Source organism: Plectropomus leopardus, chromosome 6 (assembly GCF_026936395.1).
Source record: "Plectropomus leopardus strain MGB_pleo_1.0 chromosome 6, ASM2693639v1, whole genome shotgun sequence".
NCBI lineage: Eukaryota > Metazoa > Chordata > Actinopteri > Perciformes > Serranidae > Plectropomus > Plectropomus leopardus.
The window spans coordinates 21,996,557-22,019,753 of record NC_142181.1 but is presented as its reverse complement, the minus strand read 5'-3'; the positions used below and the strand labels follow the sequence as shown (position 1 = coordinate 22,019,753).

General features: G+C 38.7%; 1 protein-coding gene across 2 annotated transcripts; it reads right to left on the bottom strand.

Moving 5' to 3' along the window:
• Nucleotides 1–596: 596 nt before the first annotated feature.
• On the bottom strand, nucleotides 597–22,378 carry LOC121943599 (uncharacterized). 2 transcript variants are annotated; one of them, XM_042487161.2, is made up of 17 exons: nucleotides 21,946–22,378; nucleotides 17,730–17,761; nucleotides 12,030–12,062; nucleotides 11,815–11,886; nucleotides 10,981–11,010; nucleotides 10,830–10,865; nucleotides 10,404–10,445; nucleotides 10,260–10,309; nucleotides 9,593–9,645; nucleotides 9,295–9,521; nucleotides 8,741–8,997; nucleotides 5,784–5,909; nucleotides 5,499–5,634; nucleotides 4,387–4,434; nucleotides 4,224–4,295; nucleotides 3,768–4,055; nucleotides 597–2,273 (listed from the first exon to the last, which is right to left on the bottom strand). In XM_042487161.2, exons 1-17 carry the CDS (start codon nucleotides 21,993–21,995, stop codon nucleotides 2,245–2,247), a joined length of 1,581 nt encoding a protein of 526 aa, XP_042343095.1. In that variant the 5' UTR covers nucleotides 21,996–22,378; the 3' UTR covers nucleotides 597–2,244. The 2 variants fall into 2 exon arrangements, with proteins under 2 accessions (XP_042343095.1, XP_042343094.1); XM_042487160.2 differs by having other exon boundaries at nucleotides 10,981–11,013; nucleotides 21,946–22,377.
• Nucleotides 22,379–23,197: the final 819 nt, after the last annotated feature.

The window sequence follows — 23,197 nt, the reverse complement described above, 5'->3', positions numbered from 1 at the left end:
GCCCGGGGCAGGTTGTCAAGGTCAGTGAAAGACAGGGCCAGCAAAATAATTGCTGAAATTCACCACTACCAGCTAGCCACTCGGTGCAGAGGTAATTCTTCTCATTTAAAGTCCGAAAACTTTTCTTCCTCTCTGCATGCAGTGCTAGTTTGGCATTGGCCTGTCCTCAGATTTTATCTAAGTTTTTGTTGTAGAGGTAGTTTAGTAAAATTATTTTTCACAAAATACTCTAAATCTCCACCCTCCATAACTGCACTTGCTAATTTGCTAATGAGATGTCAACACAAACTTGCTAATCTGCTGTTATTTCATTCAGTGACTTGATGATGACCATACTATGATTTGATTGGTGTGCAGCCAAAGGGTGGGCGGCTTCGCTTGATGGCAGCCTCACTTGATTGGGTAATCATTACGCTTTTTTTCCACCAAGGGACTTCAACTCCATTTGGCCTCCTTGCGGACAACAGTGTACAATATCATATTTCACCACCCATGCGCCAGGTAACATTTAGAGGGCCGCTGTTTTACACATGGTAAAATGCTCAATAATTAGAGGAGAGAAATTAGGAAGAGATGACAGTGAAACAACACAAAAATTATCTTAACTGTTAAAAGGAGTGTTTTTATTTAATAACAGCTACAGTCTAGAAAAATAAAGGAAGCATGGCTTTCCTTGGCCACTGATTGAAAGGGAAAAGACGGATAGATTACCTGGAGGGCCCTCAAAAAAAAAAAAAAAAAAACAGAATGAGAAGTTTGCTATTGTTTGCAATCTTTTATTTTGACGTAAATGGGATTATAAAATAATTAAAACTGGTTGAATAAATGTATTGAAAGACTTACTTTTGTATTAAAAAAAAATAGAGTGGAAGCTCTCTGAGGACCCTCTAACCCTTTAAAGGTTCAAAATTATTTAGTCCGCACCAACGCTGGGATTCGTCTCTAAACGTGGCTAAAGATGAGTGAGTTACTGCTTATGCTGCTGGGGCATCGACACCTTCATGTCATTTCCCAAGAAAGTGATATCCAAAACCAAATTCAAAAACAGAGGGAGGGCAGGAGGCCCACAGAGGTTGCTCATGCAAAGCAACCCTTTTCTCTGAAAACATTATCACACAATTTCGTCATGGTAGACCCTGAAAGATTTGACAATCTGTATACCATTTCATACCATTTCTGTAGCTTTTCTCAAATACTGTTGAGATGTCTAGAAACAGTCATTTGAGAAAAAAAAAAGAACAGAAACAAGGCTGTGACTGCTGTATGCTGCGAAAATGTAACTGAAATGTTTCCTCTTGCAGCTTACAGTATAGTTTGTTAATGAGCTTGACACTCATAAGCTATGACATAAACCTCAAAAAGATGACTCATAAAAATATATCCAGGCTGCAGCTGCACTCACAGGTAGAATTGCTAAATTTAGCACTTTATGCATATGTTTGTGATTGTTTTTTCCCACATTGTACACTTCTGTCATATACACAAATAATATTTATGTTGAACATGATGTGCGCTACAGTCACAGGTGGGACGGAATGGATTCAAGTCAAACAAAACAAACATGATGAACTTAACACTTTTGAGTCGTCAAAAAAACAACATACAACATGCATAAAAAAATAGATCATAGGTTTGAAATAGTTGGTAAAAAAGACATGTACAGAAGACATAAAAGAGACAAAAAAACAGTACTTCAGTTCTGATGCTTTGGACAGTCACCTGCATGTAATCTAATGCCTAAGTGTTTGATAAAAAGTCCCACAAACTATACATTTCAAACCTGTGAAACACAGGTTAGATTTTTTTCCTTTTTTCTTTTTTTTTTTTTTTTGCAGTTTCAACACTGCAGCACCTACATGTTCATACTGGCTACATAATTAGCTACTATATATCTCAATGACCTCTACCCCTCCACTGGTCATTTTTTTTAACCTGGTAATGCTAGGCATCAAATTCTGGCTGCAGGGAAGAAGTTTAAGGTGCAACTCTGTATTCGTTACAGAGCCAAAGGACCACATGTGAACACAATTAGGGAAAATGCCCATCCAAAGTTCGGACAGAGTTTTCTTTCAGGAAATGTGGCAATATAAAAATCAGTCAGTCAGTTTTATGTTCAAAAAATATTAAAAAAAGAAACCTGGAGAAGAACTGTTGTTTGGTCCACACTTGAACTTTGCTTTGTTTTTTTCCTGAGATTTCTCTTTCCTGATGGTGGAGCAACAGTCAAATTAAGCACAATCCGTTTCACTTAGCAGCTCGATTGTCCATCATGTCTGAAAAAAAAAAAAAAAAACCACACACACAGTTGCTTAAAAACCATCATCATCATCATCATCATCATCATCATCATCATCATCATCACGACTATGACAAATCTAGTCATATTTTGATTAGGCATGCACCAATTTATCCACACAACATCTGTATCGGCCAATATTGGACTCATTGACTGCCATGGGCCTACAAGCAAATAAGATAATGTTAAAAATGTGAGAAGATGTGTCACATAAATTTTGCGCAGGCTACAAAGCAGGGCTCAAGACAATTGTTTCATCGATTTGTGGTTGAAAAAGTACTCATCTAAATATAGTGTAATGAAGGGCTGAATGACTTTAAAACAGTTCCTTATTTTATTGTCACAAAAGGCGAGTTTAAAATTACAAAAACAAAGCAAACATACAAAAAATGTTAGTATCTCCATTTGGCCAAATTTTTATTTTAAATATCAGTATCAACCAAGAATTTCACAATTGGTGCATCCCCAGCTTTGATCAAACATATTGAAAACTGAAGTATTGGAAACTGAACATATTAGAAAGCTGCAGTGCCAAACACAAGACACAGGCAGAGAGTGGCGACAGCCAAGGATGTCAGTGGAGAGAGACAAGGAAGCAAATATGTCTTTCCATTTTGTTTCATATTGTGAATTTTTGCATAGAATAAAAAAATGAAATGCATCGGACTCTGTGTAAGCTTCTGGTGTGTAATGAACGTGAGAAAAAGGGACTCGGTTGGCAAAGGCCTTAATTTGTAGCATCATACAGCTAACATTACCTAATGGTTATTAATGGATTTAACGACAGAGTTGGGATGTTTTTCAGTGTTGGTGTGGGTTTGTTTGGAATTTTTAATGGCTTAGCGTTGGATTTAGCTGCTGCTGTGTTAGCTTGTGCTAACCAGGCAGAAATTGGACTGAAGTTCTTTAGAGGATACCAGAAAGTTTGCTGATCTAGCAGTGAATTGGAACCTTCTACGATCACTCCGCCAGCGCAAAAAGGATCAAATGTAGAAGACGTTTCAATACTACTTGGTACTGGGTTATTGCGGTCCATACTGACACCCAGTCCCAGAAAGGTCTCAACAACTTCTGGATTAATAATAATGAAATTTGCTACACAGAATCATGTCCATGTCAGGATGAAATATAATAACTTTGGTGATCCTTTGACTTTTAATCTTGCACCATCATCTTTGCATTGTTCAAAATAAGCAAACATCAGCATGCTAAGATGGTGAACATGGTAAACATTATACTGAGTACAGCATGTTATCATTATCACTGTGAGCACATTAGCATGCTGACATTAGTACTTAGGTCAAAGCAACGTTGCAACCAAATGCAGTCTCATAGAGCTGGTAGCATGGCTTTCGACTGTTATTAAACTTTTTTAGGGATAAATTAACAATATTCAACTCAAAATTTAGTTCTGGTTATCAAGCAACTATTAGATGGTGTATATGTGTAAAGTATGTTTGCAGTTTATTACCTTGCAGTGTCTGATGGACCTCATTTGGCAAGTCGTCAAGGTCCTCCAAACTTTTCTGCAAGTGGTACACAGTGGCCTCTCCCGGCCGCCTTCTCTTCCACTCCACCAGCATCTTCAGCTTCTGCATGGTCACATCTTTCTCTGCTGCTTGGATGTCATCCAGCTCCCTGGAGTTCAAGTCAAGATAGATGGCCACCTGCTTCCACTCTTTCCCGAGCCGCTTAGCCACCTGCAGAAGCTGCTTCTCTGACATATCCTGGCCCTGAGTCATCACTGTTTTCACTCCATCTGGAAAAACACACACAGGTGCTTCATTTCAGTATAATTTTAGACAGACAGGTGCATCTGGAAATAGTTCTTGTGTGGACTGATTTCAGTTGACTTGATTGAGGCAAAAAGAAGTGTGTGCCTGAAGTTCTTCTAAACTCGATCATTAGTAAAGACGTGGAAAGTCACCTGACTCATCCCGCCATCGAGGCTTTTTACAGGTCGTTTCTTCCTCTGAGGGGCTACTGCTCCTCTGTCTGCCTGTGAAAGTGATATGACGTTAGTCAACCTGCAGAAGCTGAAAGCCTGTCGTGATGGTGAACAACAATTGGATTAGCAATAAGAAGCTTACTGTACGTCCTTTTCCTTGGCTTCTTTTCTATGTTATCCACACAATCACCTAAGAGTACAGTGAAAAGACTTTCATCACCACTCTGGAGAGGAAACCAAATAACACTTGTGCACACATCCTAATAATACAAAAATGTAGTATTTGTAGATAAAAACTATGTTTCCTGTTACGGTCAGCTGTCCAATAATAAAAGAAAAACGTTGACTATTCAAACAAACAGGTTTTGGTTGGTCTGGTTTTAGCTGACAAAAACTCATGTTTTGTATTATTATTATTATTATCATTAATTAAATAATTAAAAAAAAAACATTTGTTTAAAGGGCTTTAACAGACAAAGCAAAGGTGGGAACTCAGATAATAATAAAACAAACATCAACAAACTTGCCAAACAGAAAGTTCTAGAACAGTCAAACAAAAAGGCAAGAACAAAATGCGAACACAAAAGGTCAACAAGAATAAAGCAAATAAAAATAAAAGTGATAAAACAGGCAGATCTTGAAAGGCAGTTAAAGTACTAAATGAATTAAGTTTTAAAAAATATAGGAATAAAAGCAATTAGAGGTGATAAAATAATATAAGAAATTATATAAGAAGAACTCCATCACTGGGGATAAAACAAAGATAAGAATATAAAAACAGATGAATAAGAGCTAGATCAGCAAGTAAAGAAATTTCCCAAAAAAATGTGGTAAGAACAGCAAGAACAGAATAAGCAGTCAGCATGTCAAAAATGTATTTTAGGGCATATGTGTGTATACTTCACATGCCTGTTTATGTGTGTACATGTAGATGCATATTTATATGTGCATATGCAGTATATTTTTGTACTAAGTAAACTAATGGTTCAATTTGTGATAACAATCCAATGGCTCTTTGTTGTCACAATTTATTACTCACTCATTTTATTTATATACATTTTATATCATAAAGTTTTTTCTTCTTTATGTATTTTTAGATTTTTCTCTAATTCATGTCGGTGTCTGGGGAGGGTGGGGAGGCGTTTGCTTGAAGGTTTGTGTGTAAATTGACTGAAAAATATAAAGTTTTATTTTTTTTTTTTTTCACCTGCAAATCATCAAATGTGTTCAGTGTGAGACAAAATACACTGGTACCTTCTCTGATTGTGGCGGACCATACAGTCTCCTCAGTGTTAATCTCTACAAGAGACAGTTTAAAGGGGGGAGGCTGTTCAAAGAAAGCTTCAAAGTAGCCTTTCATCTTCGTCACTGCAAGGGTGAATTTCAAATCCTGCACAGATACACATAAATAAAAATATAAATATATAATATAACATAATTGAACAGTGAAGACAATGAATACACAGGATATTTTGTTCTCAATACATAAGTTTCGCTTTTAATGACTACACATGAGAATGCAAATGCAAAGAGACAAACCTGAGGTTTGATCTCTCCCTCTGGTTCGCTCAGGAGACGATATGTGCCTTCATCCAGTTTACATGTGGGAGGCTTCTCTATCCGAATGTAGCGATTCTTGTAGCAACGCACCTGTTTGCCAATATCCTGATTCACACGAGGAGGAGCAGAAAGACAAGACAAAGCAGACTTTAAGTCACTTCTTTGTACATAATAGGGAGGCTGATTCGTAACTCAGGCTACATGATTTATTCAAAATACTCTCAAAATGACAATACGGCTGGGTGCTGAGAATATCCAATTTGCAATATTCTATTTTTCAATAAAGGTAAAAATTGTCACAACATACAGAAATGAAGCATTGTGATGTTAGAGATGCCCCAGCCTATAAATTCTATTCTAAGAGGTAAGGGAACATGTTTATGTGGTACAGACCCAAGCAAAAATCACAGCATCATTACTGTGATTGTTTTCATTGTCAATAAAATGCATAAAACACCATTCCCACTTAAATTGCGGCTAATATCACAATTGCAGCACCTGACAAAATATTTACAATATGATTTTTTTAATACTGCGCAGCCCTCAGTGGTCATTTATTTCTGAACAGAGCAACATAAAGTGCTTAGTCATGGAAAAACACGAATTAAATTATTTTAAGGAACTGTCCTTTTTTTTCATGTTACAATAAATTATGTGTGATTGTTCACCAGCTGCATCTTCCGAAAAACACATGCTCACACGCAACGACATGCACACTTCCTGACTGACCTCAGCAATGTGGTGTTAGAAAATGACTTTAATGTAGCTGTCATGATTACGTAGTGCACTTACAGGAACACACACTCCAGTGGCACTGATACCATTCCGATACAGACCACTGACATTTAAACTTGAAAATTACAATAATATGTATCATAAGGTGTTTGATGAGGTCATCAACACCAGAAAGTCAATGATCACTTGATGATGACACATCTGCTAAATAAAATAGAGCAAAACATTGTATTTTTCCTTTGTCTTGAATACATCACATGGTATAACCTCATCACAACAAATGTCTTTGCTTTAGTGTATTACACAAACCTGGAAATCTGCTGCCCACTCTTAAAAGTCTTGCAGCATGAAAGCCAGGGCAGTTACAAAATCGAACAAGAAATGAAAGTTACATTTTGTCTCTGGTTCTGTTGTCCACACACAATTTCACGGGTAAGGTATTTTGCTGGAGTTTTATCCAGTACGCAGCTGACATGATTGACTGTCAAAACAAAAAAAACTTAGGTAGACTCGGGGAACGGATTTCACGAATGGAATATTTCTTTGTGCTGTGCACGTAAGGAAAGTGGTGTTTTTGGTCTATTTGGTTTTCCTTTGGCTCTCGCTCGTCAAGGGCAAAATTCCAAAATTAAAACACTAAATGCGCAGAGTCACAAGAAGGTTGTCACTCTGACAAACAAAACGGGGCTCATTAACATCCTAAAAGTGGATTTTTGATTTTTTCATTTCCATAGGCATAAGAAATTGTAATTCAGCATATTTCACATTCCTAAGAACTCGGGCATAAAATGTGTATGTGTATAGGGGTGGGAATCACCAGCGGCCCCCACGATATGATATTATCACAATACTGAAGTAGCACTGGAGTATTGCTATAGCATGGATGGTGATATATTGTGATTCATTTCCTTTTTTGTTAAATGCTAATGATGTCTCCAATTAAAAACGTTGTCAACATCTTAATCTAAAAAGATTAAGTTTTCATTCTGTTCATCTCACTTCATCTCATCCTCAGTCATTTTTATTGTTGCAAAATGTTTCTACTGGACTGATTTTATTACTTTAGGAACAAAAATATTGCGTGGCAATTTATTTATCTTTATTTATAAAGTTTATTTGATAGGGACAATGCAAATAAACATAGTACAATTATGCTGGAATAATAAATAAAATGACAACTCAGAAAGACAAAAAATTTGGGTGCATAAGTTGCAGAGTTGATGTAAAATATGCAAAAACATGGCAGACAAAAGTAAATGCTCACTTGATGGTAATAAAATCTTATTAATTCAAAGACTGCAGGTCAATTTTTTGCTCACGTTATTTGTCATATGGTATAAGATTGTAATTGTACATTGGTTATGTATATATATATATATATATATATATATATATATATATATATATATATATATATATATATATATATATATATATATATATATATATATATATATATATATATATATATATAATATGTATATATATTATGTTATATAAAGTTTTAAACTGTTATCAAATTGTTTAAATGCCTTTAGCAAAAAAAAAAACACTGATTTGTAGCATCCATGTTTCAACATTTAACCTTACACCTCATTCACACAGCAAAGTCTGAAGTACGACTTCCCAACTCTGGTAATGGAACCATCCAAGGAGCACACGAATGCAGCATAACAATTCACAATGGCCACACCACATACATGCATGCATCCCCCCAATGCCATTCCCCTTTTAAGCCAGTTGGCACGAACACAAACATACACTTGACCTAAATGCCAAATTTAAGCTTCAAAAACTGTGACCACCAAAGGTTGCAGAAATGTTTGTGGACTGACCAACCAACCAACAAATCAACCAACCAACTGACAGAGTGAGCTGTTAAGATGGTGATTGCAGCTTATCAACATGTATGCACAGATTCAGAATTTCAGCCTTGTGTGCACTGAATCCAGTAATGTAACTGCAGTGTTTCACACTGGACACTGACAAGTAAAATTGCCAGACATGGATCAAAGTGCCTGTCTGAAAGTGGGAGGTTTTGGAGAAATTTGAGCTAATTTCTAAAACAGCTGTCTTATTTTAATCAGCGACAGCCCAGACAGTGTTGCACTTGTCAAGTAAGGAGTAGGAAAACTTTTTTGTAGAAAAATTATCTTTTGTTGAGAAGAAATTAATTCAGTTCTGTATTCACCCACACTTACCTTGACGTCGGATGCACTGTTGGTGGCCAGGTAGACATGGAAACTGTAGTTGTTGTTGTTGTCACTGCCCAGCTGCTTGTAGATCAGGACCACCCCATGGTGCTCTATAGATTGGCTCGTTTGAATGATGGGACCCACGGGTGACAGGGACGTTACGTTCCACTTAACATGGCTACCTGAGTGATCCACTGTTGGCTCTATGAGTGGACGGTTGTCCTTTATGTGCAGGACACTGAATGTCATTTCATTTTCTGGATCTGTTTGAAGGTAATAGGGAAAGCGAAAGTTTTATGTTTCACCTAGAGCAGCTTTAAATCAAAGATAAAGGATTATGACACTCCCTAAAATTTTGTTTAAAGGCCCTTAGATGGGTCATAATTAATCAAGAATTTCAGCTTTACCTCCAGGTGACATCTTTGTTGGAAATATTTGATGGTTATTATATTGTCTTATGGGCCATGAAGTCACCACAGGAAGCCAAGACCATAATTATGAATTATATATTGAACCTAGAAGACACGCAGGATTTAGAAGGCCATGAAATTCATTCTTACCAGCAAGGCAGACGGAGTGAGGGAACTGGATGGACTTGAGGACGGACGCGTCCTTGTTGATTGTGTCAACATTGAAAATGGGTCCAGCAAATTTCCAGGAGTCCCGCAGGAATGAGCCAAACTTGGACCAGGACAAGACTGAATACCGCACAAGGACCCGCTCCGATGCTTCGAACACCAGGCCAGTGACCGAACACTCATATGTGCCCTCTCCTTCCAGCTGCACCCTAAAACACACAGTCAGTGATGCTGTATGTTCAGAATCAGTATTAATGTGCACAGAGACAGTCGTACTCACTGTAATCGTCCCTTAGAGATCCTCCTAGGGGAAACCAGCTCATAACCATGGCTCTGTCAATCAGATCAACACAGTTTGTTTATTCATTTGGACAATTATAAAATCACAGTAAAAGCATTAGATCAGCTTAAATGAGCATTGATGGATTACTGAAATGGCCTACAAGACAAAGGCTCAGAGGCCCAAAATGTCAGGGCCCCCGTGGCCTTCACCTCCAAAACATTACTTAAATTATGATGTAATGACCAGGAAGAGATTCAAAATGACCCCAAAGTGAGACAAAAAGAACACAAAAAAGATGCAAAGGAACTGCAAAGAGACAAATGACCAAAAGAGACACAAAATGACTAAAACGAGATGGAAAAGCATCACAAGTAGATACAAAACAACCACAAAGAGATACATAACAACTGCAAAGAGACACAAAACACTGACATTAAAAGGACAAAACCAGTGTAAAGTCTGTGTCTTTCTCGTACGTAAGAGAGGTTTTGGGGTCTTTTGCCTAAGTGTGTCCAGGGGCCCACTTTCATGTATCCACCCATGTATACAAGGTCCTTCCCAACATCAAAAGAATGTCAAATATAATCCAGTAAAACTGCAAATAAAAGGCAGACACTTCAGATCACCACATTATGTCAGATGAACATCTGACTTCTGAGTTTACCTGCTGGATGGCTTTGCATTTTTCACAGCATAATTTGAAGGGTCGCAAATCTGTCAGGACATATGATGAAAAACGGGATGTTATTCACAGGACACTGTGTCCAGAACATTCATTGATCTGTACAAATAGTCGCAATCTGCTCACCTTTCCCATTTGAAACTTCTGCTTCGGGCCCAGTGGCTAAACCTAGAGGGTGAAATATTTCAATATTATCATTTTAAAATCACATGTTAGAGGCTGAACGTATTGGTTGACTGATTGGTAAGACTCTGGAGAAAACCCCTGACAAACTTTTCAGACTGTGGGACACTTTTGGATGTGGGCGAGGGTGGAGCACACTCAGTAACATGCCAAATTGAATTCTGTGTTCCAAAAAAGCCAACAGAGTTCGACATTTTGTGGTGTAATTATGGAGTATGGCTGCCTTTACAATGCGGCTGTGGATTGAGTCCACTAAGTTTCCACTAAAGCCATGGCAACTATTACAGCAAGCTGACATGAATATAAACAAACAAGACCAGATTCTCTGCTATTGATATTTTGTAGATGTTGCTTTATAAAATGCCACACCGTTTTTGGACTCCTCTGCATCGGCCTCTTCATTTTCTGTAAAGATGGTTAAGGAGATAAATTCAGTTAAACAGCATTTGCTCTTTATCTTGTTACATTCTAGATCTACAAATATTTTCTAGCACTGATAATAAAGGACCTTGGTTTTTACCTTCCTCTCGTCCGTCTTTATCGGCGCAGCCTTCTGGTGAAAGTCAATATGAGAAAGAAGTGGGAGAAATAGAAAAATTAAAGGAATAGTTTGACATTTTAGTGTAAGGCCAGCAAAGACATATTTTTTAAACGACTTTTCAAGCATTTTTACAGTTGTAGACAAATTTCAAAAGTCGGAATAAAATCATGAGTTCTAACTGAGTTGGTGCGCGTACAATGATCTTGATTATTTGGTGTAACATCGTCATAATGCACAGTCCGAGCAGTCTGATGTCAGTCTATTTCTCGTCTTGACGATAAACTCAAACATGTTTAATATTATCAGAAGTTTTTAGTGAAGAATAGCAGCAGCAAACAAGAAGCAGCAAAGTGGGTAGACAGTAAACATGGTGAGGACTCCAGGAAGGCGCAAGAACGTGAATAAGACTGTGGAAAGGGAGGAGAAACTGGTAGAGTTGGTGTTAATTTGGCGTGTATCTGATCTGAGTTTGGCATCATATTTTTTACCAGTAGCAGAATGGGAAATTATCTCAAATGGAATCTAGTTGTAGTCCTGTGAATAGTGACCCTGCAAGATCCCCAGTCTTTGCTTAATCTTACAGTGTGTGACTAAAATCTCACATTGACTTTAGATGTACGAGGGTGTCAGACAGTCAGTCCTTAAAATGTGTTTCTCAAAGTCTTTTCAAAGTCTTCTAGTGTTTGTTTTCTTACTAAGATGGATGAGAAGATCAGCACCACTCTCATCAAGCTTCTCATCTAAACCTCTGCAAGAAAGAAAATTTTCCCAAAATGTCAATCTACTCCTTTTAAGGCAAGATCTGTCTCTCACCAGAATCATCCTCCTCTTCATCTTCCTCCTCCTCCTCCTCTGAGCTATCTTCAGCAGACGTTCCTGTGTTCTCTGTTCCAAACAGAAATGGGCAAGGGACATGTGACACAGCTGAAAACATTACAACGAATTTACATTAAATTAACGATGAGGAAAATGGATACAAGCCATGCAGGTGAAATGTTAAATGCACGTGGTGTGATATACGTGTTTACCTGAGCTACTACTGTCACTCTCGGTCAGGTTATCTGTAACACATTAACAATTATTTTGAGGTTAGTTCTGTTTGTTCTGTAAAAACTGATGCAATTTTAAAAAGTGATGCATAAACAACGCACTATAAATGTCCATGTTGTTAGTCATCACTATTACTACATAATTATTAGGAATTGTTGTTAACCATACCAACCATCAACAACAGCAGCAGCATTGTGGAAACTTTACTGCTATGAAAGGTTTGATCATCAATCAATTTTTGTGATTATTATATTGACCAGCAGTGAATGCAGGAAAAGTAAACTTAAAAATTAAGTGTCTCGTGTTAAAGTGGAAAGATTTAGGGTTTTAACTCATCATTGTGAAGTACATCTTGATTACACAATGTAATAGCTTCAGAATAATGACACCATCTGTGTTTTGATTGGCTCTCTATAAGCCTTGCCTTCATTATCCAATTCTGTCTGCCATTAGCTACAATCTCCCAGGAAAATGAAGCCTCAATTTACGATACAAAGGAAGTGCATCAACCATTGCACAACCAAATCAGGAAGAAGAAAGCTATCGGTAGCCATTACCAGTTATCAGAGAGTATTAATGTAAGTTCTTTACAGTTAGTTGAGCCGGACTCTGAATTCTGTACTTTAAGGGTTACCGACCTAATTATCTTGGTACTACCAAGTATTGATTCACATTAAATCCACTTGTGCCCAAAGTCGGTACCCGAGAGTGCATCTGGCAGAGACCACCAGATTTAGAAGCGGAAGTGCCACAAAGCTTTCCAAAGCCTGTAGGCCAGCTAGCAGCTTCTCAAAGCCGCCGGGTTCAACTTCAGACAGGAGACAGAAGTGCACAGAAGCCAGCCACGTATCTCCGGCAGCCACTCCACTGGCCGCTTTATCAGCTTCCTATCAATGCAAACTATTACAAAAGCACCAATCTGCCGCAATAGTTTCGGCATCTGGTTTATTTACTCTCTCTATTATTTCATTAACAGCCTACATGAGCACACACACATATATACACAGACAGAAAGACCGATAGAAAATCAGATCTATGCAAGCTTAAAAAAAGAGCAGAGGAGCAGAGTTGTCTTTTAGTGTACTTAGAAGTTTACATTTTTGTTATTACAGAAAAAGCAGAGTCCCAAAACAAGGAGCCTGCTGCATACCAGTACTGAATTCCAGGTACCAGAACCAGTACTGGCATTGGTTCAAATGTAAACAGGATGAAACCCTGACAGTTACTGTCCCCAGTTGTGGAAATAGTGGCTGATTGAACAACCGCAGTAACTGTGGAAACTGTGGTAGTTGCTAAACTGAGTAAAAACAGAAAGTGATCCAGTTATCTTTGCAACAGCAGCGCCAACAATGATACCACCTGGAAACACTCGAGGGAAATGTTGTCTGTTTCTACTTTAAATTCACCTGAACAGGAAACATAATTTTGCACTTAAAACAAAAGCAAACAGCGCCCAACAATATGTAAAGCTTGCATCTACCACTACCTATTTCCCACAACTAAGACCGTATAGGAGAAAAGCATACGCATCATGAATACTCTACCTCTTTTCCTCACATATCAAACCCTGCTGAATACAGAGATGCTGTATCCGCAGGTGCAACCACATGCCTTATTGCTAAACTCCACACTGTTTAAACTTTCCTTACATAAGGAAAGTAGACTAATGTAGATTAAAGTTTCAGCACATGAGCGAAAGTACCAAGTTTTACCTTTTGTCACTGGGGCACTTCTTTTATCAGGTGCAGCCCCAGTGAGAGACCTCTATTTTTAGTTTATGTTTGAACTCTATGTGTTTTCATCCATGTTAGTCATCAAAAAGCCCTCAGCATGTCTGACTTACACCACCAGCTTTTACTTATCCATCATTCCTTAGCAGCTCAACTGTGGCACCCTGTGAAGAAGCCTGAGATAAGTGCCATGCATTAACATCCTGGCGCATTCATACAGATGGGTCCAGAGGAGCTGCTGCTCGTCTCTTCCCAGCAGCAGTGAATGTCCGTGGACCGGGCCATCTGGCTGAGTGCCTGGCTGGCTAATGGATGGAGCCCATCCTCCCTGGCCCACAGAGTTTTATCTTAGACTAACAAGCAGATGCTGCCATCGCTGCTCCACTCACAGCGCCTCCCTCATCAATCTCTCTCTCCCTAAGTCTGTTCGATCTGCCTGCTTCACCTCTGTCTGCGCTCTCTCTCCTCCATTTCTCTCTCCTTGTCCTCACATGCCTCCTACAGCCAATCTCACTCTCTGCTGCTGCTGCTGCTGCTGCCACCTCATCTGAGCCAGCAGGCATCCCTCTTCACTCTGGCATGGCTGCTTCCCTTCATCAGACTGACAAACAAGGTGGAGACAAAACACAGATACACAAATGCAAACGCTAACACACACTTGTTTAGCGCCTCAGTGGTTTGATTTCATGGGTGTTGGCTGCCATCTGCTGGTCTAAAAAAATAGCAAAACCAAGGGCTTAAAAAAGTTGGTATGTGTTTTACAGCAGCGATTTCTAGCCTTTTTAGTGAAGACAGGACTGATCCATAATAAATACAGTTTGCAGATTGGGGTCATTTTAATTTCAATATTTCAAATTTCTGTTGTATTCATTAAAGGACAGGATTGAGAGGGATATATTGGCAGAAATTGAGTAAAATATAATAAGTATGTGTACCACCATGCTTCTACAGTAGCCCAGAGTGGACAATCCAAACACTAGCTTTAGATAGGACCATTTGCGTTTTGGCATCAGCCATGGTAGTTAGAAGTTCCTCTACAACCACACAATCTGAAAAAAACGTTTTAATCTTGTGTGTGTGTGTGCGTGTGTGTCCCTTTCTATCATTCGGTGTCCTCTCTCAAAATTTGGACATTTTAGCAGGTTTGTAATCAAAGTGCATGCAGAACTTCATGAGTATTTTTTTCCTCAGCAGCAGTTTGAGGAGACTGAGACGCGGGGTGGACAACTGATCTGTCAGTGTGGTCAGAGCTGGTCAGAACAGATCAATGGATGGGAGGAGCAGCTAACTGCAAACTGTTAAAGTTCATTTTCACTTACATCTATATACATCTATATACACACACACACACACACACACACACACATACATACATATAGATATATATATATATATATACCCCGAAATCACTAAATCCGCCCCTGATGAAAACGACAGCAAGAGAGCGCAGCTGGATGTAAGACGGATGCGTCATTTTTAAAACAAATTACATCTAAAGTCTGACTAAATATGAGACTAAAACAAAGTCCTCTGTAAAAAGTATGAAGAAGTCACCTTCCACCACTAAACATTTAACTGTTCAGAAGCTATGGGGAAAAACTTGGGAGTTTTTCCTCCCTCTTTGCGATCTATCGATCAGCTGTTTGATCAGCCAGCTGTGTTATTTGTTGTTATTAGGCCTACTTGCTTTTGTCAGTAGTAGAAAATAGTAAAATTAACCTCTTGGGCTCACCTACATGGGTTCGGATAGGAACTTGTGGTTCATAAATTTCCGTCTTTTGTATACTGCAGCGGACGTGACCCCTGGTCCCCCATGGAGATTACACGCATGGTAGAGGGGCTTTGAATTGGGAGAAATACGGGAAAAATATGACACCAGGAGGACACCTGGAGAGGGCAGTGAATAATAGGAGTCTCCAGGGAAAATCAGGAAGGGCGGGAAGTTTGCTTTTAAGTTTGATTCTTCAACATTTTGGCCTGGCGGGGGGGTCTCATTGGCTTGGCGCACCGCCAGGACTGTAACACTGCAGGGAAAACACTGCGTTACGTGGCTGTAATCGATTATGTGCTGTCACTGCATACATGCAGAATCGTCCTCGCCCCGATGCATCTTAGAAATGATCTATTTCAACACCCCTAGTGAACGTGGCCATGATGTGCCTTGTTTGACTGTTTTGATTTTATGTTTAATAAAGTTCATTAAAAAAAAGTTTTATTTTCACTGTGCCTGACATTCTGCTGCTCCCTCTGTCTGTACCCAGAGTACACTCTGCAATCTGTGCAATGAATAATCAAACATTAGGCCTCTATACATATTTAAATAGCAGCCCTAATAAATAGACCAGCTAAAAAAAATATAAAATCAATACGTGGTGGCAAATGATTTAGCTTTATTCAGTGTTTTGACCGGTTTTAATCACCAGGCCTGTTTGTTTGGAGAGGACGAGACCTCTGCAGATAATTCAGCTCCTGCTAAAAAACTACTGAACAATGAACTCTGAAAGAAATCTAACCAGGAGAAGTTTCAGATGAATGAGATCTCTAATTCTCTCCGCTAAATACCCTAAATCCCCCTAAATGTTACACTCTATTCCTTTAAAACACAACCACCACTCAGAGTTCCACACAGTGTAGTACACAAGATCTAAATCTGGGAAAAATAGAGCACTCATACTTGTAATTGTAATTGGTAATCAGTACTGAGCTGATGTATTGTAATCAATATCAGGGGAGAAAAAGTCAGATCTCTGCATTCCTAATTATCACCAGCTGCTGATGACAGTCTACTATTACCAGATCAGCTACAGGGAGGAGTTTTTGCCATTTAATTTAAAAAATGAGTTTAAGTCTGAGGATGTGAAAACATGGTTCCTACTCTTGGCAATTTTTTGTTTCTCAATCTGCATGTGGGATTCCACTTCATTGATTCCCATCACAGTGAGTTTGTATGTTTGTATGATGTTTATGTATTGCCTTGTACTGCCCTGCTGGAAAAAAAAACAGGTATGTTTTTGCCCAATTTTTGATGGTTTAGTTGGTCATACCAGCTTGTGATGGTCACTCTAGCTGGTTTATCTATTGAAGTTCCTTTAAAACTATAAGCAAATCAATGTCCTTGAGTATGCAGAAATAACAGTGTCATGAGGGTAAGTATGAAAGGCAAAGGGCATAAATCAGATTAGTCCTCTGTCATGAAATGCATAAAGATAAATGTGCACAGCTTGACTGGCTGGCCACAACAGCATGTCCGGCTGGTGGCCAACCCAGCTAAATCATCAAAGACCAGCAAAAACTGAGTCAGGACCATCTAAGACCATCCTCTACCAGCTAAAACCAAACAAAAGCAACTTAAACCTGCTGCCAGTTTTTTTGTTTCAGAAATGCAAAATTTTGGTTAGATATTTTTGTTTAGCATTTTTAAGACTTCTGAAAAATTGGTTTGAGACATTAAATACTAATTAAATACCAATCACATTAATTTATTCAATGCCTTTTACGACTTTTTAAGAATCCGTGAGAACCCTGTGCTAACACAAGGAAAAAAGTAAGAAAACATTAGAAGAACTTAAAACAAAAGTAAATACAATTTGTGTATAGCGTGTTTAAAATAGCAAATTCAAAGCTGAGTACACACTTGATCGCATGACTGTGCACAAATGTTGCTTCCCTTAAAGGCAAATTACATGGAAATCAAAGAAGCAAAAGAGTGGGAAGAGAAAAGGGTGGCAAGGAATAAAGAAAGGAAGGAAGAGAAACAAAAGTAGTGACAAATAATAGATGGGAATGCACGTTAAATATTAAAAAAGAGCCAGAGGAGAGACGAAGCACAATCACTGTATACAAACAACAACCCAGACACATGTAGCCCTATGTCTGCTCTGCGAGAAAATGGAATGAGGAAGAAAACAGTGAGGGGGAGGGAAGGAATAAAAACGGGTTGATGTTTACCTTTGTTTTCAAGCGCAGGGATGTCTCCGTCTCTGTGGGGCAGAGGAGATAAAATTCAACATTAAATTACACTCACGTCAGGGTGGTGTGAAGAAAATTATGGGAGGATTTAGAGGTTGAATGTGAAGGCACTTTAAGCTGTGCAGCTGCAGGTTGTCATACACCACTTCTGCTTTTGAACAGGAACAGTTGAAAAACAGGAAATGTGTGCACGCTGCCCACATCTCACTTTCTCACACTTTTGACACCAGCCCATCCTGTCAATTGATAGATTCCCCTTTACAACCCAAATCCAACTCCTGTACTCATTCAGGTCAGTGTTGATGGTACAGCCATGGAAAAATACTGGCTGGCTGCTTTTGACATTAAACAAAACTGGTCTGGACACTTTTTCTGTTTTCATAACTCAAATAAAGCCATAGGGCTTTCATATTCAGTGTCATGCTTTATTTACCTTCAGTGGTATCAGTGATATAATAATATGGTGTTATCATTTCACACAATTATTGTGTTTTCTATATTTGACTCCACCAAAGAGTCATGTTTTCTGTTTCAGCTGTTTATCAGCAGGATTAAACATAAAATGCAGGCCTGATATTTTTATTTTTTATTTATTTATTTAACCTCTATTTAACCAGGTTGGTCCCATTAAGATTAAGACTCTTTTCAAAGGAGACTTGGCCAAGAAGTTGCAGACAGACACAGAGACAAAAATACAATTCACAAGCAGTAAAATATGCATTAAAAAAGAACTATCTATGAGTCAAAGAAAACTTTCTGTGACTCAGTAGTACAACCAGGCAGGCTAAAAATATCAACACCCTATAGAATCTGCTTTTGAGCCTTTCGTTTTAGATTTAAAAACATTTAACAACACCAGTTCCTTGAGTTTTATGTAATTCTGCAACAAATTCTAGGCTGGAGTGCAGAATATCCAAAAGCCCTTTTCCCAATTTCTGTCCGAGCATTTGGGACAGAGAGCATAAAGAAACTTAGTGAAAACATGTAGCATGGACCAAGGGAGAACCCCAATTTTGGAGTAATCCAAGGGATACACAGATCATTTTTCTTCTTGCGAGATAGGGCATTTGGCCTGGGCGGAGCTCTACGCTCTCCTAATAAGTGTAGATTTAGGGTAAGCTCTGGAATCTCATTGTTTTCCCTATTTGCAGAAAGTTACAGACGATGTTCTACTTTTCAAGTTAGCCGCTAACTGCTATTAGCTGCTTTTTAAATCTTGTGCGTTGGGTATATCACGCTGTCAAAACATCCCACCTGTCCAGCTCATGGTCCTGTCCTGTCCTCTGTCCATTTGACATGGACTTTAAGTCAGCAATGTTACGTATGTTACCAGTCAAAGGCAAGACAACTCTGTCCCCCATCCTGCAATTGTGCAATTTATACAGACCAATGAAGCAGCATACTGACACTAAATTTCCACCTTGAACATGCAGTATATAAGAGGCTGTTGACTCCAGGTGCATTAAATGCATAAATAATTGCAAGCTTTGTTTTACACACAGAAGCGTTTAACAGTGTAACACACTCCGTTGCATCAGTCATTTTGATTATTTTGCATGCATCAGCCATACTGTTAGACAAATCTGCATAAAAAAACTGTTTCAATGACTCGACATTGATTTCAACCATAACATCCAGCCCTGCACTGCAGACATCAATACCAGTTCCTGAAGATTGAGCTCCTAAAATCTTTTGATATGTGTTTGACTATCAAGGAATGTAGTCAAACAAACAAATAACCAAGTCGAAGTGAAATGGTTAAGCTGTTGTGTCTGAGCAGACCACTGGTGCAACCTGTTGACACAGTCTGAGCTTTAACAAGTGGCAACACGCCTCAGTCCTGTCAGGGAGAAAGACAGAGAGCCAACCCCACAAGATGATCGAGTTCACCACCAGCACGCGTGAAAAAGTAGGTCATATCCTACCCTGCATCTTTTCCTGTCCCACTCCCTCAGTTACAAAAATACAGAACTGAACGATCAAAAGCAAAATGATGTATCAGGAAATTAGGACTAGGCCAGACCAGATCATGGCTTTTTTATTTGACATCTGTTAATCCTGATAAGACTCTGTGGTTTCCTTTGTTTTCAAACATCTGTCCAGGAAACACGGTTTTCTCCTCTTCAAGGTCAACTCGTTCACTCTGCCAGAGAGTCACAACACAACAACACCGAGGTTTATTATTTGCCATGGTAATCAACTCCTTCTCTGAGTTTGCTCAAATGTTCTCAGACAATAAATAAGCTCCCTGCATAAGTTTGCAAACTCCCTCTGCTCTCACTATTTCTTCCTGCAAAACATGATAACAGAATCCAGCGTGAGGGTGTTGCTCTGTATCTGGCTGAAAGATAAAAACCACAACATCTACATGCTCCCTACAACTCCCCATAAACACAACGAAGACAGAGGACATCTGTGTGGAGATAAACAACTGTCAGTTGGTCTGCATCCGCTGCAAAAAAAAGACTTTTGACCTTAGTCATTAATATTATACCACGCTACTTTCACTATGATGTTTACAGTGGGTCATAAACATTGAGCAAACTTCATCCTGATACTGCTTCTAAAATAAGGTTTACTTAAATTTTATTTTACTTTTATATCCATCCTGGACGTTTAATTCTGGTTTCACTGTTTGGCATTGTTCATTCGGGGACTTTTCCAGCCCTCATCACCCGGCCAGTGATACCCTGGCAACAACATGGTAGCACTCACAAAGGACAATGAGTCATCAGTATCATCTCACCTGCCTGTGGTTCACAATACAACTGATAGTAAATATTGTATAACTAACGAAGAGATTGGTATGAATCATTTTAACCACAAATACAACTATTTTAATTGCATGCTGGTAAAAAAAAAAACAAAACAAAAAAAAAACATGTGTGACATGTGGCACATGAGTTTTACAGCATCAACCATAATTAAAAGCTGTAAGTATAAAATTATAGTGACTGTTGACGAGGTTATGCTGACATTAATGCATGTGTTTATTTTTCTCTCCTAAAATAGGCTATTCCGTGGGGTGGGGATAACCACAGGCCCCACCGTATTATATTATCACAATATTTGAGTAATGATTCAATAATTTTGGCATTTGCAACATATATTACAATTTATTTCCCTTTTCAAAAACAATGTGCCAAAAGGAAAACTTTGTCAACACCTATATCATCTGATAAGGTTGAGTTTTTAGTATGTTTCTATCACTTTTAATGCAGCAAAAATGTATCTAATAGACTGAAAAATCACTTGATTGTATTTTATATTAGCCTACAGCAAAGAAAACAAACTTTGTATTTGCAATATAATTATTTATATAATAAAAAGTAATAATATAATTTTTAAAAAATCTGTAAATTGCATCTGTGAATTGATACAATATTGTTAAATAAAACATCACCATACTATGCTGCATAGATTCCCTACCCCACCCCTAAATATTCCTATAAGTATTTTTGTGTTTATTAACCTACATTTGGCATAAGGCTATCAATCAATTAGTCCTCAATTATTGAACTATCGCAAAGTAATTAGATGACCGATTAATACATGAGTCTTTTTTATTAGTCTAAAACAACTGATTCGAGCCTCTTAAATATTAATATTTTCTGGTTTCTTTACTCCTATATGACAGTAAACTCACTATCTTTGGATTACAGAGAAAACAAGACATCTGATGACTCCATATTGGGCTTTGGGAAACACTGGTGTGTGTGTGTGTGTGTGTGTGTGTGTGTGTGTGTGTGTGTGTGTGTGTGTATACACGCACATTTTATAAATGAATATGATCGTTAATTGCAGCCATATGCTTCAATATGCTTCACCGTCTTCATCCTTTGTTATCAAACACACGTCTTATTTTAGCACGCTGTTAGATTGTCAGTGAGTCATCACGATGTAACAACACAGCAGCGTGAAGCAGGGACACAAAGAGCTCTCGACTCTGTTGTTGCTTCGTCTTACAATCAATATCAACAAGGATGTGATAATTGTAGAATTGTTTATTTTTTCTAAAAATGTGCAAACACACGACCCAGTAACCGACAGCAACAAAAGACACCACTTCCTGTGTTTACGCAGAGCGATTTTAGCGCCGCATCCTCTGCAGACATCATGCTGTTTGAGCTACACGCGATCAAACATTGATGTAAAACCAAAGCAACACTTCAGTGTTAACAAAAATAAGTCTTACCCGTCCTCCAGGTGACAAGCCGCTCCACTGTTCGCCATCTCCGCCACCATCCTCTCTCTGTTACCCCGTTATACTTTCTGTTCCTCCACACCGTGCAGTGGCTGCGCGTAAAAGCACCTGAAAGGCAATATGATCCTATCATCTGCTATCAGTGTCTCGTTAAAACGCTGGACTGTAATTGGCGCAATGATGGTAATCGGAGCCTTCGTTGCTTTAGGACTTCTTCAGACTATGTGTCCCTTAGTACAGCAGCTCAGCAAAACATCTGTATTTGACCCTTTGAAAAAGCGCCGATTGTTTCCAGAATCAACAAATAAAACATCCGTTTTGCAGTGTGGATGTGGATGTATTATTTCCTCTCACAAACACTCACTTGTGCGCAAGTCACACGCACAGATCTTCACATCACGCTGTTCAAAAACTGCGCCTGTTGACAGCATGTAGGCGCAGCTTTCACCATCAGCGGAGCTACGCAGTTGCAGCGCAGTGCGTAAAAGCTCACAAATGAGCGCCACATGTGGGCGGGGTGCAGCATCCCGCCTTTCACATGGGCTTTGTTAAGTAGTGTAGATGATTTACAGACGGGCTTTTTACACTTTTTTAGATGTCAAAGATACCAAGAATAAAAAAGGAGGTCGATTAGATAAGGATGTGTTTGCTGTTGCACATTATTAGAGGCTGGAGTCAGCTGCATGTCTGGTCCTGTTATTAACAAAACAATTAACATTAACATTTTAGACAAAGTATTATAATCAACTTTTTTTCGTTTCTTCACACACTCAGATGTTTATCCTAAAGGCAACTACAAGCCGATATAAAGAAATTGGGAATAGAGCTGGATAAAAGGGGGGTGGGCGCATTTTGTTTCCCCTGCTTTCAAAATAAGATGTCTGCATTCATGAGAGACATATTTGTTAGTTGCACATTTTCTCCCACACATAAAAGGAACAGCCAGCACTCCACAGTGCAACTAGGTCACTTTGAGCGGGAAAACATGCACATCAGATTGCAACGTTGTATTACCCAGAAGGCACCAGCAGATGTCCCATCAGACAACAAAACAAGCAAAAGGCAGCAGCAAAACCATGCCTCCCCAGAATATCCTCACACTGGAAGACACACTGAAACTTCATGCCTTTTGAGGACTGATCAGAGTGGCAACATAGTGTAATGTTAAAATGAAAGGAATCAAAGTGTCTATCTGTGGCACAAGCTCTCTGTCCATCAGAGATAGCAAGAATGGTAGGGAGAG

What these genes read in the sequence shown, in the direction of transcription:
- LOC121943599 (XM_042487160.2), bottom strand. Translation starts at nt 21,995, where the DNA reads ATGGTGGCGGAGATGGCGAACAGTGGAGCGGCTTGTCACCTGGAGGAC. An exon ending in ATCTCTAAGGGACGATTACA is followed by an intron (nt 9,522 to 9,592) that starts GTGAGTACGACT and finishes TGTGTGTTTTAG; the next exon opens with GGTGCAGCTGGAAGGAGAGG. An exon ending in TCGATGGCGGGATGAGTCAG is followed by an intron (nt 4,056 to 4,223) that starts GTGACTTTCCAC and finishes GTGTTTTTCCAG; the next exon opens with ATGGAGTGAAAACAGTGATG.